This window comes from Typopeltis vanoorti, chromosome 14 (assembly GCF_054136105.1).
Source record: "Typopeltis vanoorti isolate ZY-2024b chromosome 14, IOZ_Tvanoo_1.0, whole genome shotgun sequence".
Classification (NCBI taxonomy): domain Eukaryota; kingdom Metazoa; phylum Arthropoda; class Arachnida; order Uropygi; family Thelyphonidae; genus Typopeltis; species Typopeltis vanoorti.
In genome coordinates, this window is record NC_143562.1 from 98,345,699 (window position 1) to 98,367,454 (window position 21,756).

Genomic DNA, 21,756 nt, shown 5'->3' on the forward strand with positions numbered 1-21,756 from the left:
GGACGTGACTTTTTGGCCAGGTTACGCTAGAAGTCCAAGGATGTTGACAAAGGCCGATCCACCAGACAGAGTCTAGATCTGATGACATTTGTCACCGGTAGCTATTGTCCGAGGAGCGAACCTTCGAGCTGGAAAGGAACTGTACTGTTACCCAAATGGGAATGCACGTGCTCCAAATGCTGAACCTCTTTGCCCGAGCTTATGAGTGCCATGCTCCAGAAGCCTTCGGTGTCACTGATCTGACGGCAGTGTCCCAGGATCCATAGAAAGGAATCCAAAACCTAATACGGAGGGCAAACTCAGGACTCCAATACAAAGCCAAGAATAAGTGCACACCGAGGGTAGTAGAGCTAATGTGAGTTAATCCTTTCATTCATTTATGTGAAACATAGGAGAACTTTATTAGTGGACTGAAATTTAGCAGTGTTTAAGAATGAATTTTAATGCTTGATAGTGATTGGAAAACATGTATGTAATAGTTAAAGAATAACAGTTTGTTAGCAGTAAAATTGGCTAGGAGTTTAACTTAATGTTGAAAAAGAATGAATATTTATGTGTTATGATAATTATGAATTGCAAAGATATTTTAACAATTTTTCTTAACTAAGAGTTAGATGGAGTATTTCTTCCTATTGGAAATATAGTGTAAATTGTTTTTTTGCTGTAAATAAATGTGTTGATTCAATGTCAATAGAGTGCCACCTGGTCCTTAATTTTACAATGCACTGTTCCTAAATAAATCCCACCTGCAAGCAGGAAACAACTAAGGCATTAAAAGTGTAGTTCAAGTACTTGAGAACCATGACTGTTGATGTAAACTTTATTGAGGGAATTTATGCTAGTAAGAGAGAGAGAGAGAGAGAGGGATCTACCGTACGTATCACTGAGTCTTATGCTGATATAGAAATACTGGTGGCACAGTCGTAACAAATAAATTTTCCAGTATTCATAGGCATACAACACAGTAGTGCGAAAGGTGGAATAGATTTTTATAAGATATAGTAAAATATAGAAAAGGGTTGGAAAAAACCACCCATTTACAACACTATATTTCAGTTCAGAAATAACTAGTGCTCTGTGATGGACTGAAGATGATCATGAACTTCACTGAAATTACTATAGTTGTAATACCCATTATTAGAGGAGGATATGGGTGTTACTTTTGCATATTACATAGTACTGGATGGTCACCCTCCTAATACCACTCTGGCCATTGAGAATTTTTTTCCTTTTTTTCGTTTTTCCTTTCTTTTTCTTTTTTTTAATCTTGATTTTCTCCAGTATAATTCTCCTAATAGCAAAGTCCTTTTTCCTGGAGATCTCAGTATTCACAAGTCATACACACAACATTTTTCAGTTGCACCAGATTTACTGTTTGATTGATTTCTGTGTTTGATCAATAATTCTCTTTAGTTATAAATATGCAATTTTCATAGTTATTTTTATTTATAAATTATAGGAAGTTGGAATGGTTGTGTTAAGTGATTTCTTATTGGAAACAAGGCCATGCCAGAGATTAGAAGTCCTACCTCGGACAATGCACCGCTTTAATGATCTCCATACAACAGAACTTTCTGGTAAGCATATTTTAGGTTATAAGATTTATAATTGTCTTCTGAAGAAAATTTACACCCTACTAATTGACTCAAAATAGGCAATCTTTTCAGTATGACAGTTCGTTTAAATTTGATGAAAACTGCAACAGATTTGAATCTATATTGTGTCTCCATTTCTTCTGTCGTCAGCACTGTCAAAATGGAATGCTCATCCTTCTCTTTTATCCTTTCTTTTCCCACATTATTTCCCATTATTTTTATTATTATCATTATCTTTAGTACACTGTCACCCCCATGAAGGCCCATGCTAACCATTATGCTCACAGTGCCTGTCATTAATGATGACACCATATTTCAGTCAGAAAAAACAACTATGCTGCATGATGGACTGAAGATGATTATGAACTTCACTGAAATTATTATAGTAATTTCAATGAAGTTCATAATTATTATAGTAGTTACTATAGTAATTATCCATTATTGCAGGGAGATATGGGTGCTTCTTTTGCACATTACATGGATGGATAAGTCACCCTCCTAACACTGCTCTGGCCATTGAGAATTTTTTTCCTTTTTTCTTTTTTCCTTCCTTCCTTCTTTTTTTTTTTTTTTTAATCTTGAATTTCTCCAGTATAATTCTCCTAATATCAAAGTCCTTTTTCCTGGAGATCTCAGTATTCACGAGTCCTAATTTTTTTAAGTGGAAACATCTATCTGTCATCCAGAGTATTTTAATAATAAGGTTTGACACCTTTTCATCATCATCATGAACCATAGCCTCACTGTCTGTTGGTGTCCGATGCCTCCTTCACTATCTTCCTCCACCTGTTTTTGTCCAGTGCACAGTGTTGCAGTTTCTGTAAACCCATTTCACACCAGTCCTTTATGCCATCTATCCATTCTCTATATGATCTGCCTCTTCTGTTTAGACCATCCATAATACCAAACATGAATGTCTTTATCTTCTGGTCCTCACTCATTCTGTAGATGTGTTGAAATAATCGCAGCATTCGTTGTATAATCTTCTGCATTAGATTCTCCTTTGGTTGTATCTTCTGATAGAGCTCTTCATTCGTGATTTTCTGTACCCACCCTATTCTTAGAATCTTCCTGTAACAAGTTCTTTCAAATGCAAAATTATTTTTACTTGATTCCTTATTTATTACCCATGTTTCAGATCCATACAGTACACCACTGAAGATGCATCTTTCCAGTACTCTTCATTTTGTTTGTATATGCTGATCACTTCACTTTTACAGATGTTATCCATGGCCTTCAGATTTGTTCTTCCCTTTGCAAGCCTGGTCTTTATTTCTTTTTTTTACAGTTCAAATCATATGTCATTTTACTTCCCAAATATGTGAATTTGGGAAGTAAAATGACTACTACGGCCCACAGTAGGATAAAAACTATATTAAATTATATGTATTATCAATTTAGCTATTAGTTTCGACCGCAGATTTTCTGATATATACTAGTTATATTCGTTATTTCTGATGACGGAAACAATTTATATTCTCAACACGGAATCAAAATTGCTTTAAAAAGAATACTCAATTTATAAAATCTATTGCTTCTCTGTGCGAGTTGTAGTAGTAGTGGGAGTGGTAGATTTCTATGCGCTCCAGAGTAACGCATCATTGAAAGTCACTTGCTCTGCTCTGGTTACAGTGATCAGTTTCAGAGACTCAGTTTCACAGTTAACAGTGTTATTGTTGCAGTTTGTGTCCCCTGGTCAGTTACTTCAGCCTTTGTGTACTATGAGTAAGAAACGTAAGATCTGTGAAGAAAACAGGTCATTTCTGGAGAAATGGGAAAATGAATTTTTGTTTATAAACAATAATGACAACAAACCACAATTTGCCTTGTGTGTTTGCAAGTGTTGTCTGTGCACAAGGAATATAACCTCAAACACCACTACATACAACACCATGCCGCTAAATACCAAGAATACGTTGGACAAGTATGTACTAAAATTGTACGTAATTTGAAGAGAAAGGTTAGTGCTCAGAAATCTGTTTTTACTGAACCAAGATCAATACAAAAAAGTTCACTCTTGGCATCGTTTGTTTTAAGCGCAGAGATAGCATAAGCAAAAAAAATCATTATCTGATGGCGAATTTGTAAAATACTGTTCTGTGAAAATGGCATGTGCATTTGGGAAAGATAAAATTGCTAGTGAGTTTGAAAGCGTCCAGCTATCAAAACAAACTATAACAAAAAGAGTCAAGGAAATAGGTTCTCAGATATTAAATAAATTAAAAAGTGTTATTACAAATTCAGCTTACTTCTCGTTGACTCTGGATGAATCAACTGACATAATAGATACAGCTCAACTTCTAATTTTCATTCAAACTGTTTCCAAAGACTTTGTTATTAATGAAGAGCTACTAGCATTAGAGTCATTGCCTAACACAGTCAAAGGTCAGGACATTTATGATGCAGTTACGAAGGTTGTAAATGGTACTGGTGACATCAACAATCTCACAGCTAATGTGACAGATGGCGCCAAATCAATGCGTGGTAAACAGGCTTAGTTGGCTTACTAAGGAAGGCTGGAATCAATTGCCCTGTATTGCACTGCATTGTGCATCAGGAGGCTCTGTGTGGTAAAATTCTGGAGATAGAGGATGTTATGAAAACTGTAATGAGGTGTGTGAATCTAATTAAGGGCGGAAATCGGGCCTTGACACACTGCAAGTTTCTTTCTTTTTTTAATAGAAATGTAGGCAGAATATGATTATTTAGTGTTGTACACAGAAGTACATTGGCTAAGCAGAGGGCACTGTTTGAAATGGTTTTTTTGCTTTGAGAAAGGAAATAAAACAGTTTTTAGAGGAACACGAGAAGACAAACAAAGAACTAATCACAAAACTATGTGATCCTCATTTTAACAGCTTACTCGCCTTTCTAACAGACATCACACACCATGAATGAACTCAACGTGAATCTACAGGGATGTAACCAAACAATCTCAGGTTTAGTTGGACACCTAGATGGGTTCATAAGGCGACTGAAGGTTTTTAAATTCATCATAGTCAGAGGAAACTTGGTACATTTCCCTTCCTGCAGGGAGTTGATGGAGGAGAGCCATGACCTTGACTTCAAATTTTTGTGCCCATGTTAGACCAACTTTTGGAGCAATTCAGTAAGCGATTTTCTGACTTCAGTGACTTGTGGCCACAACTGACATTATTTAACAACCCAATGAAATGTGACATTTCAGAGCGGCACGAGCCTATTCAATTGGAGTTGTGTGACCTTCAAAGTGACCCCTTTTTCCCGTCAAGGGTGGAGATGGGCATTGACGTTTGGAAACTGGTACCAAGGGGAAAATATCCAGCTTGAGAATTGCATCTATGTTTGTGAATGCACTTTCTCAACTATGAGGGCAGTTAAATCGTCACAAAGAAGCCGACTGACTGATGACCAATCAGTCAGTTTGTTATGAATATCATCATCATCATTGAAAATCGACTTTGATGAACTTGTTGCCACACATGAATGCCCACAGTGTTCTCAGTAAGTTGTGGTACATGTAAAAAAAAACCCAGAAATATGTAATTAAATTTAATTTAACAACTTATATTTAAATCAATCAAGTATTTTATATATAGTAATTCAATACATATAACTATTGTCTTGAAAAAATGCAGAGTTTATTTTTATTTAAGTTCTGTCTAAAAGTGTGTGGCCCGTGACACTACCACTCATCATATATTGGCCCTCGTATAGAATGAAGTTGGCTACGCCTGCTCTAGATGATCTCTAACTATATCTCATGCATTACTAACATCCTTACCCTGCAGTGTTTTATGCCATGGTACAGATTTAAGCTTTTTCCTAATGTCTTAATCAACTGCCTTGTAGTTCCACATATACCTCTTCTTGACAGAATATTCCTCATGTTGTACAATCTCCCAAGTCAAGACTTTCATCAATTAGAGGCAATGTGGTCACATTGGCTATGGATAGCTCTTCTGATCCTGTGACCAGATCCAATACTCTCCCACCCCTAGTCCCCCTCCATCACATGCTACCTTAAGTAATTTTCTATTAGCAGGTGTAGAAATTCTATTTCCTTCCTGCCACGTGATCTTTCTTCCTTCCAGTCTATATCTCCATAGTTGAAATCCTCCCTAATAATCACTCGACCTGCACTCATCATACTAATTTGGCAATGTGTCTTCCAAATCATCTGTGGAACTCCCTGGCTTATAGCAGCAACTATCTGTATATTTTGTCTTACTGGCCTTAATCTCACACCAGATTGTTCCAAATGAACAGTCACCCTCCTGCCTGTCTCCTATTCTTTTTGATTGCAATTCATCTGTTATCATCGGTAGTACTCCTCACCCCATCCCATCTTCTGTATCTTCTTTGAAAATACTAAACACTTCACATTCAATGCCTGTAACTGCATCATCTGCTGTTAGCCAAGTCTCACTAATGCCTATAACTTTTGGCAAGGTTGCACTAACCAATGCCAAAAACTTCTCCATCTTGTTCCTGATACTTCTGGCATCAGTGTATAGAAACTGCATCATCCCTTTAGCTCCCGCTTACCTTTACTTTCTGAATTGACTACCTTATTCAGTATTTTTGCTTGAGAGACTAAATTCCACACTTGGTCATTCTCATACTCACTACCCTCATGGGTTCCTTCACACAAACTCACTTGCTTCTCATACTCACTACCCACATGGGTTCCTTCACACAAACTCACTTGCTTCTACCCTAATTACTTAAGTTTTCCTGAATTTGCACTTCAGCATGCTCGACGAATGATGCTCTCTCCAGACACCTAACACCAAAACCATTTAGATGCAGTCCATCAGCATTGTACAAATCCTTCTTTCCATCAAACACAGACCACAAATCAACAAATCCTACATCATTCCTTCTGTATACAGTCTACGTATAGATTCATTGGCTACCAATTCTCTCCAGTTCACCTCTATCATAATGTAGTAGGAGACTTCTAATCTTCACCTTCTCACCCTTCAATTTTGCCTCTTCTAACAACTCCTTTACATCCTCCCTCCTAGAATACTTCTCGCCTCTCAAATAATTTGTATCAACCAAGACAATCATATCCTTCGAATCATCTTTTTGCATCTGGATGGTGTGGCTAACATGGTGAATTTTTGCACTTGGGCAGGTAATAGGATTTGTCACTGATCACTGAGTCTCTGTACATAATTTTCTTAACTTATTTTTCTTGTTTGTTTGGTCTTTATTATTCCTCTGGACCATCTGCTTGTTTCTCTTTTTCAGCCCTGCTAATCTCTTGTCGCATCTGCAATTGAAAAATTGCAGAAGTGGCAAAATTTTGTAACATTTGAATGTTACGAAAATTGTAACCATCGTAATAAAAACATTTTAATCATATGGGAATGTTACAATTATGATGAGCAAGCAAGAGGTCTATGAGGAATTAAGTAAACTCGATGTCATTAAGGCAATCAAAATTAATGAAATATCACTGCATGTCTTATAGGAATGTTCCCAGGAGATAATGTCATCCTTGGAATTTCTGTTTAACAAGAATCATGGAACAGCAGAAGTCCCAGAGGAGTGGGAAAAAAATAAAATTCTTCATCTTCATAAAGGTAGTGATAAGTCTGAAGCTGCAAAGTATTGTGGAGTTGTAGTTAAGGTGTTTGAGAGGGTGAGAGCTACAATACAGAAGTAGATTGATGACATTGTATTCAGATGATATTGTTATTGGAATGGAGTATAGTATCTAGAAGATGATGTAGTGAGCAGAATGTGAGATGCATAGTAGTTTAAAATGTGAAGTGTGGGTATCCTGATAGCTGATGAACTGCAGCCAAAAAAGCATAGGCATTTCGCTGGAGATGAGATCATTGAAAGTAGTGCATCCGAGGCTATTCTGTGTTGACATAGAGGAAACAGGACAAAATATATTAGGAGATGCAAAGGATGATATGAATGGTATTTATTGGCAAATAAGTTAAATCAGTGGAGGGTAAATAAGTCACTTGCAATAGTCTCAGTTCTTTTCTTTGACTGGCTTGGTATACTTATTAAAAGGTTTGGATAACAGTTTTGAGTTTTGGATGGAATGAGGGTTGAAGACCTTTTCCAGTAATAATTATTTAAGTTATTTGGTTTTGCAAGTATTTGGATCAGAAGAGTGAAAAAAATGTCAGCCCAAGAAAAGGATTATAAATTACACAGATCATCCCATTTTGCATTATGTTAGTGCTGATGAACTTGAGACTGAGTGTGGCTAGGCGAAAGTTTAATTTTATGTTCTACATAAAATTAAACTTGAATGAGGTTATGGTCTGAGTTACCAAGTGGATGCTGACAGCCACAATATATTTGAAAGGTGAACCAGCTAAAAAGGGATCAACAGTGTTGAGAGATTGGAGAGAATTATCATATATTTTCATTGACAGATGATAATTTGTGAAAGATTGGTATCATCAGCAGATATCACTGCATCTCTTCAAGCTTGATCAACAGAATTGAAGAAAGGAAGCCAGTCTTAGATGGGAATATTGATGTCTTCAAGGAAGGCAGCTTCACTCTTTAGGTATTTAAAAGTACAGATAATCAGACTTCATTATAAAATCATGTGTACCACAGTAAAAATTATTTATTGTAAAAATATTTTATATTACGTATCATAAAACACCATCAGTATGCATGAAGAACAACAGTGAGGAATTTGAACAATTGAATTGAATTAATATTTTCAGTCCAATAGTGTTTTTAACCTAACTAACATGTAACTGTATAAGAGGGATTCTTATGTAATGCATGCACTGGACTGTTTCTGTTGTTCAAATTCCTCACTGTTGTTCTTCATTCACACAGATGATGTCTTATATTACATAAGATGAAATATGTGCACAATAAATCATTTTTACTGTGGTGCACGTGTGATTTAATAATTATGGGAACTCCACTGGTTTCAGTGTAGAAGAAAAAATTTCAAAGATACATAATGAAAAATGGTCAGTGTTGTTATTAGAATTTAGAGATTTATGGAGACACCAAACAATCACAACTGAATGGAAACTGGAAACTTTGAGGGAGGGAGGGGGGGGGTTAAAATTTGTCATTCTCTGACCCCAGATCTCAGATCTTCTAACAGATGTACAGGTGACTGAATAAATGAATCACCTAGAGTAGTTTGGAAAGTTGTGGATAGTAGTAGTTGAGACTGCTGCTTTAAATTCCATTTAAAATAAATGATCAGGTTTAGATGTTTGTAAGAAGTAGTGTACATTGTTAGAAATTCATGTTCTCACAAATTTTGAGAACATGAATTTTGATGAAGTGGATATAGATGTGTGTTATTTTTAAGAATTGGGTTAGAGTTAGAGATTTTTTTTTGAGTTACAGTTTTATTTATTTATTTTTTTTTGTGTTATTGAAATTCTTTATAATGACTTGCATATGTTGAGAAAGAGTTAATTAAAGAGCAAGGTTATGTGTCATGAGTGAAAGACCCACAGGCATGTGTACCCAGACAGGGAATGCCAAATAGACTCCAGTCCATTGTGTTTCCTTGACAGTTCCCCATGCATATTACTATACTCAGCCTCTCTTTCCATTATTATTATTATTATTATTATTATTATTATTCTGGGCAACTCCAAGGAGTCGATAGATTCATCGAGGGAGGCTCTAACATCATGTCAAGAACAACTATTCGACATTCACACAGTATCTATCATACCTTGCCTTGAACTCATTCACGGTCGTAGCACCCACCACAGACTCTGGCAGCTTATTCCACTCATTCACCACTCTCCGAGTAAAAAACCTAGCTCTAACACCCTTGTTAACCACATTCTTGCCCAGCTTCCATGCACGGAAGCTGGGCTTTGCCTGTTTTTTAATAACTGACTTTTCTGCCTGCTATTTTCTAAGTTTTCTGATTATCTGAACCTTGAATTACCCATCCTAATGTTCAATTATTACAAACAACTAACTCTCCCCCCTCCATTTTCCTTGGAAACCAGTAGGAGTCATACAAAGTGCATCTTATGAAATGCTCCAGTTATTACTACTACTACTAATAATAATAATAATAATAAAAGCATAGCATAGATAACTTTTGTTTCTAATTTTAGAAGGACGAGCTGGAGTAAATGGAGAGCCCCAAGCTATCCCTCTAATTGTACCAGAACGTGATGTTCTTAAACCAAATTCCAATGATGTTGAAGATACAAGCTTACCAGAAAAACCACAAAAGCCAAAATCAGTAGTTGAGATTAGAAATTATTTTCCTGAAACTTGGCTTTGGGAACTGCAGAATGTGGGGTAATGTTAATGTTTAATTATTATACTTAAAGAATTATTTTTTCACATGTATTATTACTTATTACTCATTGTGAGTTCACAAAGAAGAGTAAATAGTTAAGCTTGTATGAAATAATGGATTTCACTCTTGTGCTAATTATCATTTGTTATTTTTATTAAAATAAAATAAATCACTTAAATTTAGGATTAATTAAACTATTTTGAAAGGTTACCAAGAATTAAGAGTTACAGGTTTACCTAAAATAAATACTATAAGAAAATCTAAACCTTGAGTTTGATATGCCTTTCAGAATATTTTTTGAATCCTAAATGTTTAATGTTTTATGTTAAATGTTCAGTGATGTTTTAATACCTGGAACTACTGATGATGTTGAAAGTGAGATATTCTGTTTAATGCAAGCCTAGTTATTAATCTTGTGGACAAGGAGACATGGGTGTTGGGATATCATTTATCACATCTTGCTACCCACCCTCACATAATTTGCTGGGAGTGTCCCTTGTTCTATCCCTTCCTGTCACAAAAGTCATTCATGTTAATCCTGTCAAAACTCTTTTAATAATTTATATGTTTCTGCATTATCCTCTCTTTTCTGTCTATCACCTAGCCTTTGTAACCCATAGACCTTTACTCCATCCTCATAGGCAATATTCCATAGACCTGTCACAATCTCATTCACTCATATCTAGATCATCTTTGCCATCTTCTCATCTCCAAGGAATGCAGGGGATCCTAGTAATCCAAATATGACCTTATTAAAATAAAAATCTCCTTATTCCTACTGTCAGTTCTTCGATGTCCAAGTAATCTGATGAGCTGTTTTGACCACCTTTGAATATTCCCTCTAAACTTCAATTCCCTGTCCACAATCAGTCTCAAATCCTCAGTCTTGTCAATTTTCTACAGCCCATTTCCATCATTGTAGTAAGCAGCTTGTGATTTCTTCTTTTTGCCATAGTGCGTTAACTTATACTTTACCATATTAAACTGGCAGCCATTATTCTTTCCTATACTGTCACTCTTCCCAATTTTGTGTCATCAGCAAGCAGTTGGATATTTATCCTTAAATCATTTCCTATATTATTGATTTTGCAATTAAATTGCAGTGACCAAGTTGCAATTAAATTGCAGTGACCAAGTTGCAATTAAATTGCAGTGACCAATTGCAGAGCCTATAGTACACACCACTTAGTCACCTGTCTTCTTCTGGATTCATTTCAGTCATATACTGCTCTCTGATCTCTATTCATCAACTACCCTCTTATCTGTGTCACAAGCTTTATATCTAATCCTGTTTGCTCCCATTTATGTAACAAAGTTCTATGTAGTATCCTGGCAAGTCTTCTTCTTAAGTATTCTGCAAATGAGCAGGTTCTTCTCTTAGTAGCAAAATCTTTCCTTCCACTCACTTCTGTTCTGTGTCTTCTCTTTCAAAGTTGTGTACCTGTCTCCATTCAGCATGTCATCTAGCATTGTTTTCCTTACTCTTCCTTTTTGCTGTCTAATTTTCTTTTGATGGCATCCCTGATGATTCCATTTCTTCTCAGAATATGTCCGATCCAGTTTCCCTTTCTTCTTTTTATCCTCTTTAACAGACTTCTTCTACTCTTTTTAAGACCTCTTCATTAGTTATTTTATCTATCCATTTGATTTTTTCCATCCTTCTCCAAATCCACATCTCAAAGCTTTCCAAAATCTTAATTTCTTATTTCTTCAATGTCCAAGTTTCAGCTGCATAGCAGGCAACACTCCACACATAACATTTTATTAGTCTTTCCTTTAGGTTTCTGTCCATTTTACTTCTGAATAAATTCCATTTTCTAGTAAAGGCATCTCTTCCCATCGCTATTCTTGCTTTTATGTCAATTTTACATCTTCCATCACTGCTAATCACACTTCCTAGATATTTAAATGTCTTTACTTGATTCAGTTTTTCCTCATTTATTCTGATATCCATATTTGCCTTTGTTTTTTCTTTTGTTAATTTTCATTCCATAATTGATACAGGATTCCAGTAATCTGTTCAACAGATGTTGTAGTCCTGTTTCAGTATTTGATAATAATGCCTTGTCATCTGCTTATCTTATTGCAAATATCTGGCTACCTCCAATCTTTATTCCTTCTTCCGAATTCTCTAGTGCTTCTCTTAACATTGCTTCGGAATACATGTTAAAACAAAATTGGTGACAGAGAACAGCCTTGTCTTACTCCTCATCCAGTGATACCTGGTTCTGTTGTACCATATATGTCTCTTACCGTGGCAGTTTGTCCCATATTTAGTGAAATAATTAGCCTTCTGTCTTTCCAATCTATACCAATCTTTTCCATTACTTCCTCCATCTTATCCCATTTTACGAAGTCAAAAGCTTTTTCAAAATCTATATAACAGATATTAACCTAAGTTAAGGGGATAATAAATCCTTCATTATTTTAAAGCTGGACACGACACTCGGAGATCGAAATCTATCGAAATCTAAGAGTTTCATGCCGAAGAACTATTGGCGAGTCCAAGCTTAAGTCAACACCTGGGTGGTACAACACTAGGGCAACTCGTGTCAAAGGTGGCGCAAGCTCCGTCACTATCCTTAATATTTTCTCGTAATGTAAAACGCAGCTCCTAGGAGATGTATTACTGTTTTACATTATGAGGAGAGGTCACTACCCAGACCTGTTTTGACCTTTATTGAGGTCTCATCAGTGAGTAGGTAGACCTGGAATACCAAGGTTTAAGTGAACCGAACTTACATATACCCCTACTAATGAATTGCCAGGCCAGTGTATCCATATATTATTATTACTACGATAAAGATAGTAGAGGTATATGTAAGTTTGGTTCCCTTAAACCTTGGTATTCCAGGTCTACCTACTCACTGATGAGATCTCAATAAAGGTCAAAACCGATCTGGGTAGTGACCTCTCCTCATAATGTAAAACAGTAATACATCTTCTAGAAGCTGCATTTTACATTATGAGAAAATATTAAGGATAGTGATGGAGCTTGCTCCACCTTTGACACGAGTTGCCCTAGTGGTGTGCCACCCAGGTGTTGACTTACGCTTGGCCTCTCCGATAGTTCTTCAGCATAAAACGCTTAGATTTCGATCTCCGAGTTTCGTATCCAGCTTTAAAATAATGAGGGATTTATTTTCCTCTTAACTTAATTTATGCCGCCAGAAAAATAGCCTCTTGGCTCTTTATCGTAGATATTAACCTCTTTATTCACTTCCAGACTTATTTCACTTATTATTCTTAACAGTCCAATTGCATCTCTTGTTCCCCTACCCTTCCTGAAACCACTGATCTTCTCCAAGAAATTCTTCCACCTTAGATGCAATTCTCTATATTAGAATTCTCATAAGTATTTTTGATATATGGGAAATGAGGTTTATTGTTCTAAAATCCTTGCAGTTCCTGTCGAGTGCCTTTACAAAATCCAACATCATTACTGTGTTAGCCATTTCCTTTATCCTACTCAGTTATCACTTTATTGGGATATATTGTGTCAAATGCCTTTGCAAAATCCATAATTATCATATCTTTGTCAAGCCATTTTGTTTCTCCGACTCATTTGTCACCATATTATAAAAAAATAGTAGCAAGGCTTATACGTTGGTTAGACATAAATGGTAATTAGTTTACGGAATTAACAACGCAAATGAAGTATATTAATTAAAGGTAACTTTAATGAATCACTTCTATATTTCAGCAACGTCACATTGCCATCTTCAGGAACATAAAGATATGGTATGTGCATGCAGGCACTAACACAAAGCAAATGAGGAAGAAAGCAAGAAACTAATATTGTTCGCTAAAGTCCTAATGGTGCCTTCTTGCGGGCTAATTTGGTAGTCTTGGCTGTTGGGCTGAAGTTCTCATAATGTAAGTCTCCAAAATTTGGGGTAGTTTCATGCACCCAAATTTATTGAGGCTAGGAACGTTTTTTAGAGCTGCTGAAGATTCTTTGAATAATCTTTCATATTTAAACTTGCTGCGATGAATTATTTTTGTTTTTTTCCAACGAATTTTATGGTGGGTATCTAAGGCATGGTCTGCCAGCCCAGAGCGGCTGTACTGGTGAAACCGGATGTAGTCTTTGTGTTCTGAAATCCTGATATTAGTTGTTCTGCCTGTTTGGCCAAAGTAGGACAATTTGCAGCTGCAAGGGACCTGGTACACACCAGGTAGGTGTAGAGGAAGTGGTTGGTCTTTGGTAGAGCGGATAAGGGATGCCAACTTTTTATATGGTCTGTAACAGGAAGTAAGGTCATATTTTTTGAGGATATTGGTTATTTTCTCAGAGGTGCCCTGGATGTAGGGGATGGTGATAGACTTGGTGTAATCTTTATTGTGGAAGGGGGGAGGGGGGTTGTGGTTTACTGGTTTTAGTATTTTTTGGATTTTTTTGGGGTTATAGCCATTGGATAAGAAAGTGTTGAGGATGTGGTTTAGTTCAGTAGTCAGGGCCTTGTCATCTGAGCAGATTAATTTTGTCCTGTTATATAGTGTTTTTATAACCCCATATTGTTGTGAGGGGGGGGGGGATTGCTGGTGAATGTATCGGCCAGTATGGGTGGGTTTTCTGTAAACAGAGAAAACCAAAGATCCATTAAGCTGGTGGGTGATTAAAGTGTCTAGGAAGGGGAGGGTGTTGTTTTCCTCTTTTTCTAAGGTGAACTGGACTCTGGGGTGTTGGTTGTTTAAGTGTGTTAGGAAGGAGTGGAGTGTGTCTGAGCCATGTGGCCAAATAGCAAACACATCATCGACATAACGAAGCCAAATAGTGGGTTTTTGTGGGGCGGAGTTTAAGGCTTTCTCTTCAAATGTCTCCATAAAGAAATTGGCCAAGGGTGGGGAAAGTGATGAACCCATGGCTGTCCCCACTATCTGTTCGTAGACTTTCCTTGCCAAACAAAATAGCCTGAGTTCATTGTGAACTGAAATAGGGCTGAGATATCGGGAGGAAACTTGGCTTGGATGAGCTCAAGGGTTTCTTTGAGTGGAACATTAGTGAATAGGGAGGAGACGTCAAAACTGACCATTATGTCAGTGTGTTGGAGTGTGAGGTTTTCTATACTGGCTTTAAAGTGGGCTGAGTTTTTTATGTGTGATGGTGTGTTGCCAGTGTAGTGTGTGAGTGTTTTGGCTAAATGTTTGGCTAATTTATATGTGGGGGAATCAATGCCATCCACTATGGGACTCAACGGCACATTTTGTTTATGTATTTTTGGGAGTCCATATAATCGGGGGGGTCTAGAGTTATAAGGTTTAAGTTTGTTGGTGACTTACACAAGCCAAGAAGTGACTTTCTTAAGGAGTCTGTGGAAATGAAAGTTGAGAATCCTTGCCAACGAAAACAGAACCTTACAGGCGCTAGAGGAAGAGCTTTCGAATACACTCGGCCGTGATCTATGGTCGATACTTCATGACATCTCATGCTCATCGGCAAGAAAAGAATTCGAAAAAATACGTAGTCGGCACGTAAAAAAATACGAAAACCTGACGAAGAATTCTACTTCTTTACCACAGCCACCACTCAACACTGTAGTCAACCTCTCGTCGGCAGTTTTAAAGCCTGAAGCACTCACCGCACTTTCACGTGGTCACAGTTTCGCTCTAGCTCCTAAAAGGATACCTGCTGAAGAAATCATGATCCAAATAGAGCGTGGGATTTGCAACCTGCCTAACCATATCGCCAATAACGTAACACTGGATGTAGTCGGTGTTCTGACTAAAGCCAAACCTCCAAAAACCAACTTATCCAAAAACGAATATCCAAAAACTTCTTGGCCTGTGGAAGTCACCAACAAACTTAAACCTTATAACTCTAGACCCCCCCCGATTATATGGACTCCCAAAAATACATAAACAAAATGTGCCATTGCGTCCCATAGTGGATGGCATTGATTCCCCCACATATAAATTAGCCAAACATTTAGCCAAAACGCTCACACACTACACTGGCAACACACCATCACACATAAAAAACTCAGCCCACTTTAATGCCAGTATAGAAAACCTCACACTCCAACACACTGACATAATGGTCAGTTTTGACGTCTCCTCCCTATTCACTAATGTCCCACTCAAAGAAACCCTTGGGCTCATCCAAGCCAAGTTTCCTCCCGATATCTCAGCCCTATTTCAGTTCACAATGAACTCAGGCTATTTTGTTTGGCAAGGAAAGTTCTACAAACAGATAGAGGGGACAGCCATGGGTTCACCACTTTCCCCACCCTTGGCCAATTTCTTTATGGAGACATTTGAAGAGAAAGCCTTAAACTCCGCCCCACAAAAACCCACTATTTGGCTTCGTTATGTGGATGATGTGTTTGCTATTTGGCCACATGGCTCAGACACACTCCACTCCTTCCTAACATACTTAAACAACCAACACCCCAGAGTCCAGTTCACCTTAGAAAAAGAGGAAAACAACACCCTCCCCTTCCTAGACACTTTAATCACCCGCCAGCTTAATGGATCTTTGGTTTTCTCTGTTTACAGAAAACTCACCCATACTGGCCGATGCATTCACCAGCAAACCCCCCCCCACCCCTCACAACAATATGGGGTTATAAAAACACTATATAACAGGGCAAAATTAATCTGCTCAGATGACAAGGCCCTGACTACTGAACTAAACCACATCCTCAACACTTTCTTATCCAATGGCTATAACCCCAAAAAAATCCAAAAAATACTAAAACCAGTAAACCACAACCCCCCTCCCCCCTTCCACAATAAAGATTACACCAAGTCTATCACCATCCCCTACATCCAGGGCACCTCTGAGAAAATAACCAATATCCTCAAAAAATATGACCTTACTTCCTGTTACAGACCATATAAAAAGTTGGCATCCCTTATCCGCTCTACCAAAGACCAACCACTTCCTCTACACCTACCTGGTGTGTACCAGGTCCCTTGCAGCTGCAAATTGTCCTACTTTGGCCAAACAGGCAGAACAACTAATATCAGGATTTCAGAACACAAAGACTACATCCGGTTTCACCAGTACAGCCGCTCTTGGGCTGGCAGACCATGCCTTAGATACCCACCATAAAATTCGTTGGAAAAAAACAAAAATAATTCATCGCAGCAAGTTTAAATACGAAAAATTATTCAAAGAATCTTCAGCAGCTCTAAAAAACGTTCCTAACCTCAACAAATTTGGGTGCATGAAACTACCCCAAATTTGGGACACTTACATTATGAGAACTTCAGCCCAACAGCCAAGACTACCAAATTAGCCCGCAAGAAGGCACCATTAGGACTTTAGCGAACAATATTAGTTTCTTGCTTTCTTCCTCATTTGCTTTGTGTTAGTGCTTGCGTGCACATACCATATCTTTATGTTCCTGAAGATGGCAATGTGACGTTGCCGAAATATAGAAGTGATTCATTAAAGTTACCTTTAATTAATATACTTCATTTGCGTTGTTAATTCCGTAATTACCAGTTATTATAAAAAAAGTGAGCAAATTACTTAGGCTAGACCTATCCTTAATAATAAACCATGCTGCCTTCCTAGAATATCATTTAAGAATCTTGTCCATCTATTCCTGAATTGTGCATTTTAAACTTCTCCAATACTTTTAACCCCTACCACCACTACTCCTAAGATACTAATTAGTCTGTGATTTGCTGCCTCTGTTTTGCAGCTTCTTTGATGCAGTGAAACTATTTTGCCTTCTTTCTGCTTCCTTGGCACCTTCCTAGAGCTGAGGCATAAATTAAATATCTTGATCGGTGGAGCTGAGACAGTTCCCTTCTACATACTCATAATACACAGGCTGATATCCAATCTGATCTCATGACTGTATTTGCATTAAAGTTCTGTAGTATCCTAAGTGCCTGCAATGCAGTTCATCTGCCTCTGTTTTCACATTAGTCAGTGTCTCATTGGTCACTGAATGATCTTCACCTGGATAGTACACCTTCACAAAATGATCACTCAGTAACTCAACTATTTTGTCTGCTTCTGCTAGCATCCTAACATCAGTAACCATTAACATTATCTTACCATAGTATGTGTTTCCTTTTGCTCTCTTATATAGTGAAAGAGTTCAGCATGCTAAAGATTTTCTGTAGTTTGCTGAGCTAGTCTCCTCTCTTAATCTGCTATGCTTTCCTTACTTCCTTATAATTCCTACAAGGTTTATCCTTATACTTGGTGAACTTGATTGCTGTGCTCTTTGCACAGCAATTTTTGCAACTTTTTTTTTTCTGAAATTCCCACATAATAATGCTGTTTATTCATTTTACTCCTTCTTGTTTTATTCATATGACTCTGGATATGTAGTGTGATACTGCTTTCTTCAAACAGCCCTAACTATCTCTCATGCACTACTGCTATCTTTCTCCTGTAGAATCTTATGCCATAGCACTGCTCCAGACTAGCTTCTCAGCTTGTCATAATCACCTGCCTTGTAATTACACACATACCCCCTTCTTAACTGAAAATTCCACATCTGGCATTCTCTCATGTCAAGACTACATAATCACTCTCCCAAGTCAAAAGGAATGTTGCTACCTTGATTACTGCTAATTACTCTGATGCTATCACTAGATGCTGCACTCTCAAATCCTCAAATCACTTCCATTATATGCTCTCCCTTTGTAATTATCTTTTAGTAGCTGTATAAATTCCATTTCTCTTCCTGTGACTATTCCTCTTTCTAAATCTGCATCTCCATAGTTTAAATTTCCTATAATAACTGCATACCATGCACTTATGCGCTAATTGCTAATGCATGTCCTCCACATTTCCTCTTTCATTCCCTGACCTATAGCAGTATCCAATCTATATTTCATTTTGTTGGCCTCTGTCTCACACCAAATGGCCTCAAATGCATCAGCCTTTCCAGCTGAGCTACTTTTTGACTTCAGTTCTTCTGCTAGCAAAATGCCTTAAACTATCCTGTTCCCTCTATCCTCTCTGAAAATATGATACCCATTACATTCTATTCCCTTATGCATATCATCCTTCAACAACTTAACTTTAACTAGGTCAAAGTTATAGGCATTAATAAGACTATAACAACACAAAAAACTCTTTCCTCTTATTCCAGATGCTTCTGGCTTTAGTATATATAAACTGTAGTATTCTCTTTAGTCCACAAGATCCCTCACAGCTTTTGTTGGCTGTCTCACAGTTTCAAAACCTTGATCTGAGTAGTTGTATGCTGCTCTTTCCTGTCCACATCTTGATGTTGTTTGTCAAACCAAGATATTTCTTCCTCTAGCTCCTTTGCCATCAGTCTGTCTTCCTACCAAAATGGCTTATGGAAGTTGATATTTGCTGTTTCTCATGATGTGGCCAAGATATGATGTTTTTCATTTTTTGATTGTATGTATGAGATCTTTGGCTTTGCCAATGGATTTTAAGACATCTTCATGAGTTATTTTTTCTGTCCATTATATCTTTAGCACTTGTCTATATAGCCACATCAGAAAGGCTTCAATTTTCTTCATGGTTGTTGCCGTCAATGTCCATGTCTCCATAGAGGAATGTACCAGACGTTCTGCATTTCAATATTTGGAATCTGACTTTTATGTTTAGATCTTTATTATAGAATAATTCAGTTACCACTTTAAAATGTTCATTGTCGCTAGTCAATGTGGCGGTCATGTTGAGTTATGCTAGAAAACGTGTTTTTAAATTAAAGTATAGTGGCTTTTTGTCTCAAATTGTGCTGCAGTTGTCCTTTGGTTGATACAAGTGTCCTTCAGTGGTGTTATTGTTTGAAACTCTGTTGTATATATTGTGTTTTCGCTGCTGTTTTTTTTTACTACTTCAGCGTCTAAAGATGGTGTCCAACAAGAGATGCACGTCAGTGTCTTGGAGGAGAGGACTTCTATATGAAAGTTTGGTTCTACATTGGATTTTTTGCAATGGATGCATTGCGGAAACTGCTATATGTATGCACTGAAGAATGGGAAGGATCTGTGGACTGTTTGGCTAAATGAGAAGAATGAAAATGGCGTCGTATATGAGAAGTGTCAGGATAGGCTGGAGCAATTAGGAATGGAAGCAGATGTCAAGACCGTAGCGGAAGAACGTTGGCAGGAATTCATGAAAATGAAAAGTGACCTTCATCTTCTGCAGGAGGAATTGGAAGTGCTCAGTAAGGAGGTTCTGGAAATTAAAACTGAGTTAATTGTGTTGAATACAGAAATTAGGACTATGTAGATTACTTTAGCTGAAGTAACTAGAACAGGATTAAGTATGGGAGAGTCTTTGGTGATTGATGAAGTAATAAATAGTATGGGAGTGATTGGGAGTCAACAGAATGAAAGCACAAGGGGTGTAGAAGAAACAACATATCGTGAGAGTGAGGGAGTAAGTAAAAATGCATTGAGTAACGAAACTGGGAGAGTCATGCTGAATAGCATAGAAAATAAGGCTGTGAGTGACTCTTGTTTGGACTTGAATGAAGTTATGAGTGGTAAAATATATGGTGATTCTATGATTAAGGGTATGGAGAGTGGTATGCCTGAGGAGTGCTTGGCTGGTGGAACAATAGAGAGAGTGGCTTTAGCAATAAAGAGAGGACATGATGCAGAAAAGATGATAGTTATGGTGGGGACAAATGACCTGAATGGTAGCATAAATTGGGTAGCAAAAGATTTAAGAACATTGTTAGATATTGTGAAGAAGAAAAGTTTCAATGGGAGGATAGTGTATGTGCTGCCTCATTTTGACAATTATGAGTTAAGTAGACGAGCGATGATAATGAATGATATGATTGCAAGAATGTGCAAATGGTCTGGAATTTGTTGATGTTTGGAGTGTGTTTGAAGGCAAAAGACAGCTGTATGCAAGAGATGGGTTGCATCTGAACATAGAGTTACTGTTTTTTGAACAAGTTGAAGTAATTGGGCAGGGAAACTAAAATTGAAAAGGTTGAGTGTAAGAGGGAGAAACTTAAGCAGTGATTGTATATTTGTTGATCCTTATTCATGAAATAAATTGCAGATTAGAGTGGATAAAAATCGGCATGGGATTACTGAAATTAGTGACATGTATATCAGTTCTAAAGCTGGTACAAGAACTAAAGGGAATTGCAATTTTTGTATTCTAATGCATTCAAAATAAGAGAGAAGAATTTTTGGCATTAGTCAGTGCAATCTCACCAAAAGTTGTAGGCCATTAGTGAAACTTGGCTGTCAGCAGAAGATGTGGTCACTGGAATTGAATGTGATGGGTACAGTATTTTCAGGGAGGATAGAGAAGATAGAACGAGAGTAGGAGTACTGTTGATAATAGCTGATGAGTTGTGGCCAAAGAAAGTAATATATCAAGATGACAGACATGTGAATCATAGTTCATTTGAGGCAGTCTAGTGTGAAATAGTGACCAACACAACCAAATATACAGTTGGTTGCTGCTATTAGGCCAGGGGATACATGGGGTGATACTGAATTAATGCATCAGCAAATGAGTGCAGATTTAGTGATTATTATGGAGGATTTTAATTATGGTGATATCAGTTGGAAGGAGGAAATATCATATTGCAAAAAGGAAATGTAATTCATACATCTTCTACGAGATAATTACTTGAAACAGCACATAACTGAAAGGACACGTGGTGTGAGAGTGTTGGACCTGGTCATTGGTTCAGAGGATATATGCATAAGTAAGGTGTCCTCGTTACCTCCAATTGGTGAGAGAGATCATGTGGTATTGACTTAGGAGGTTGCAAAATTTGTGGATTTCTCTCTTAAGAAGGGATATATATGGAACTACAGGTTAGGCAATTATAACAATCTTCAAAGTGAGCTTGCAGCCATCCCATGGCAGAACATATTGCAGGTGAAAGATGTTAGCAGTGCATGGGATAAAATCAGCAGGTATCTGAGGAAGGCAATATCAGATTGTGTCCCTGTGGTCAGGAAGAC

General features: G+C 37.4%; 1 protein-coding gene across 2 annotated transcripts in view; it reads left to right on the forward strand.

The window, feature by feature from the left end:
* The window catches only part of LOC150099795 (alpha-2-macroglobulin-like protein 1), a 1,007,775-nt gene that overhangs the window by 582,582 nt on the left and 403,437 nt on the right, over window positions 1-21,756 (forward strand). For both annotated transcript variants that reach the window (XM_090403789.1, XM_090403790.1), the window contains exons 17-18: window positions 1,460-1,577; window positions 9,671-9,860. In XM_090403789.1, coding sequence (XP_090259915.1) covers window positions 1,460-1,577; window positions 9,671-9,860 — 308 coding nt within the window. The remainder of the gene's footprint in view (window positions 1-1,459; window positions 1,578-9,670; window positions 9,861-21,756) is intronic.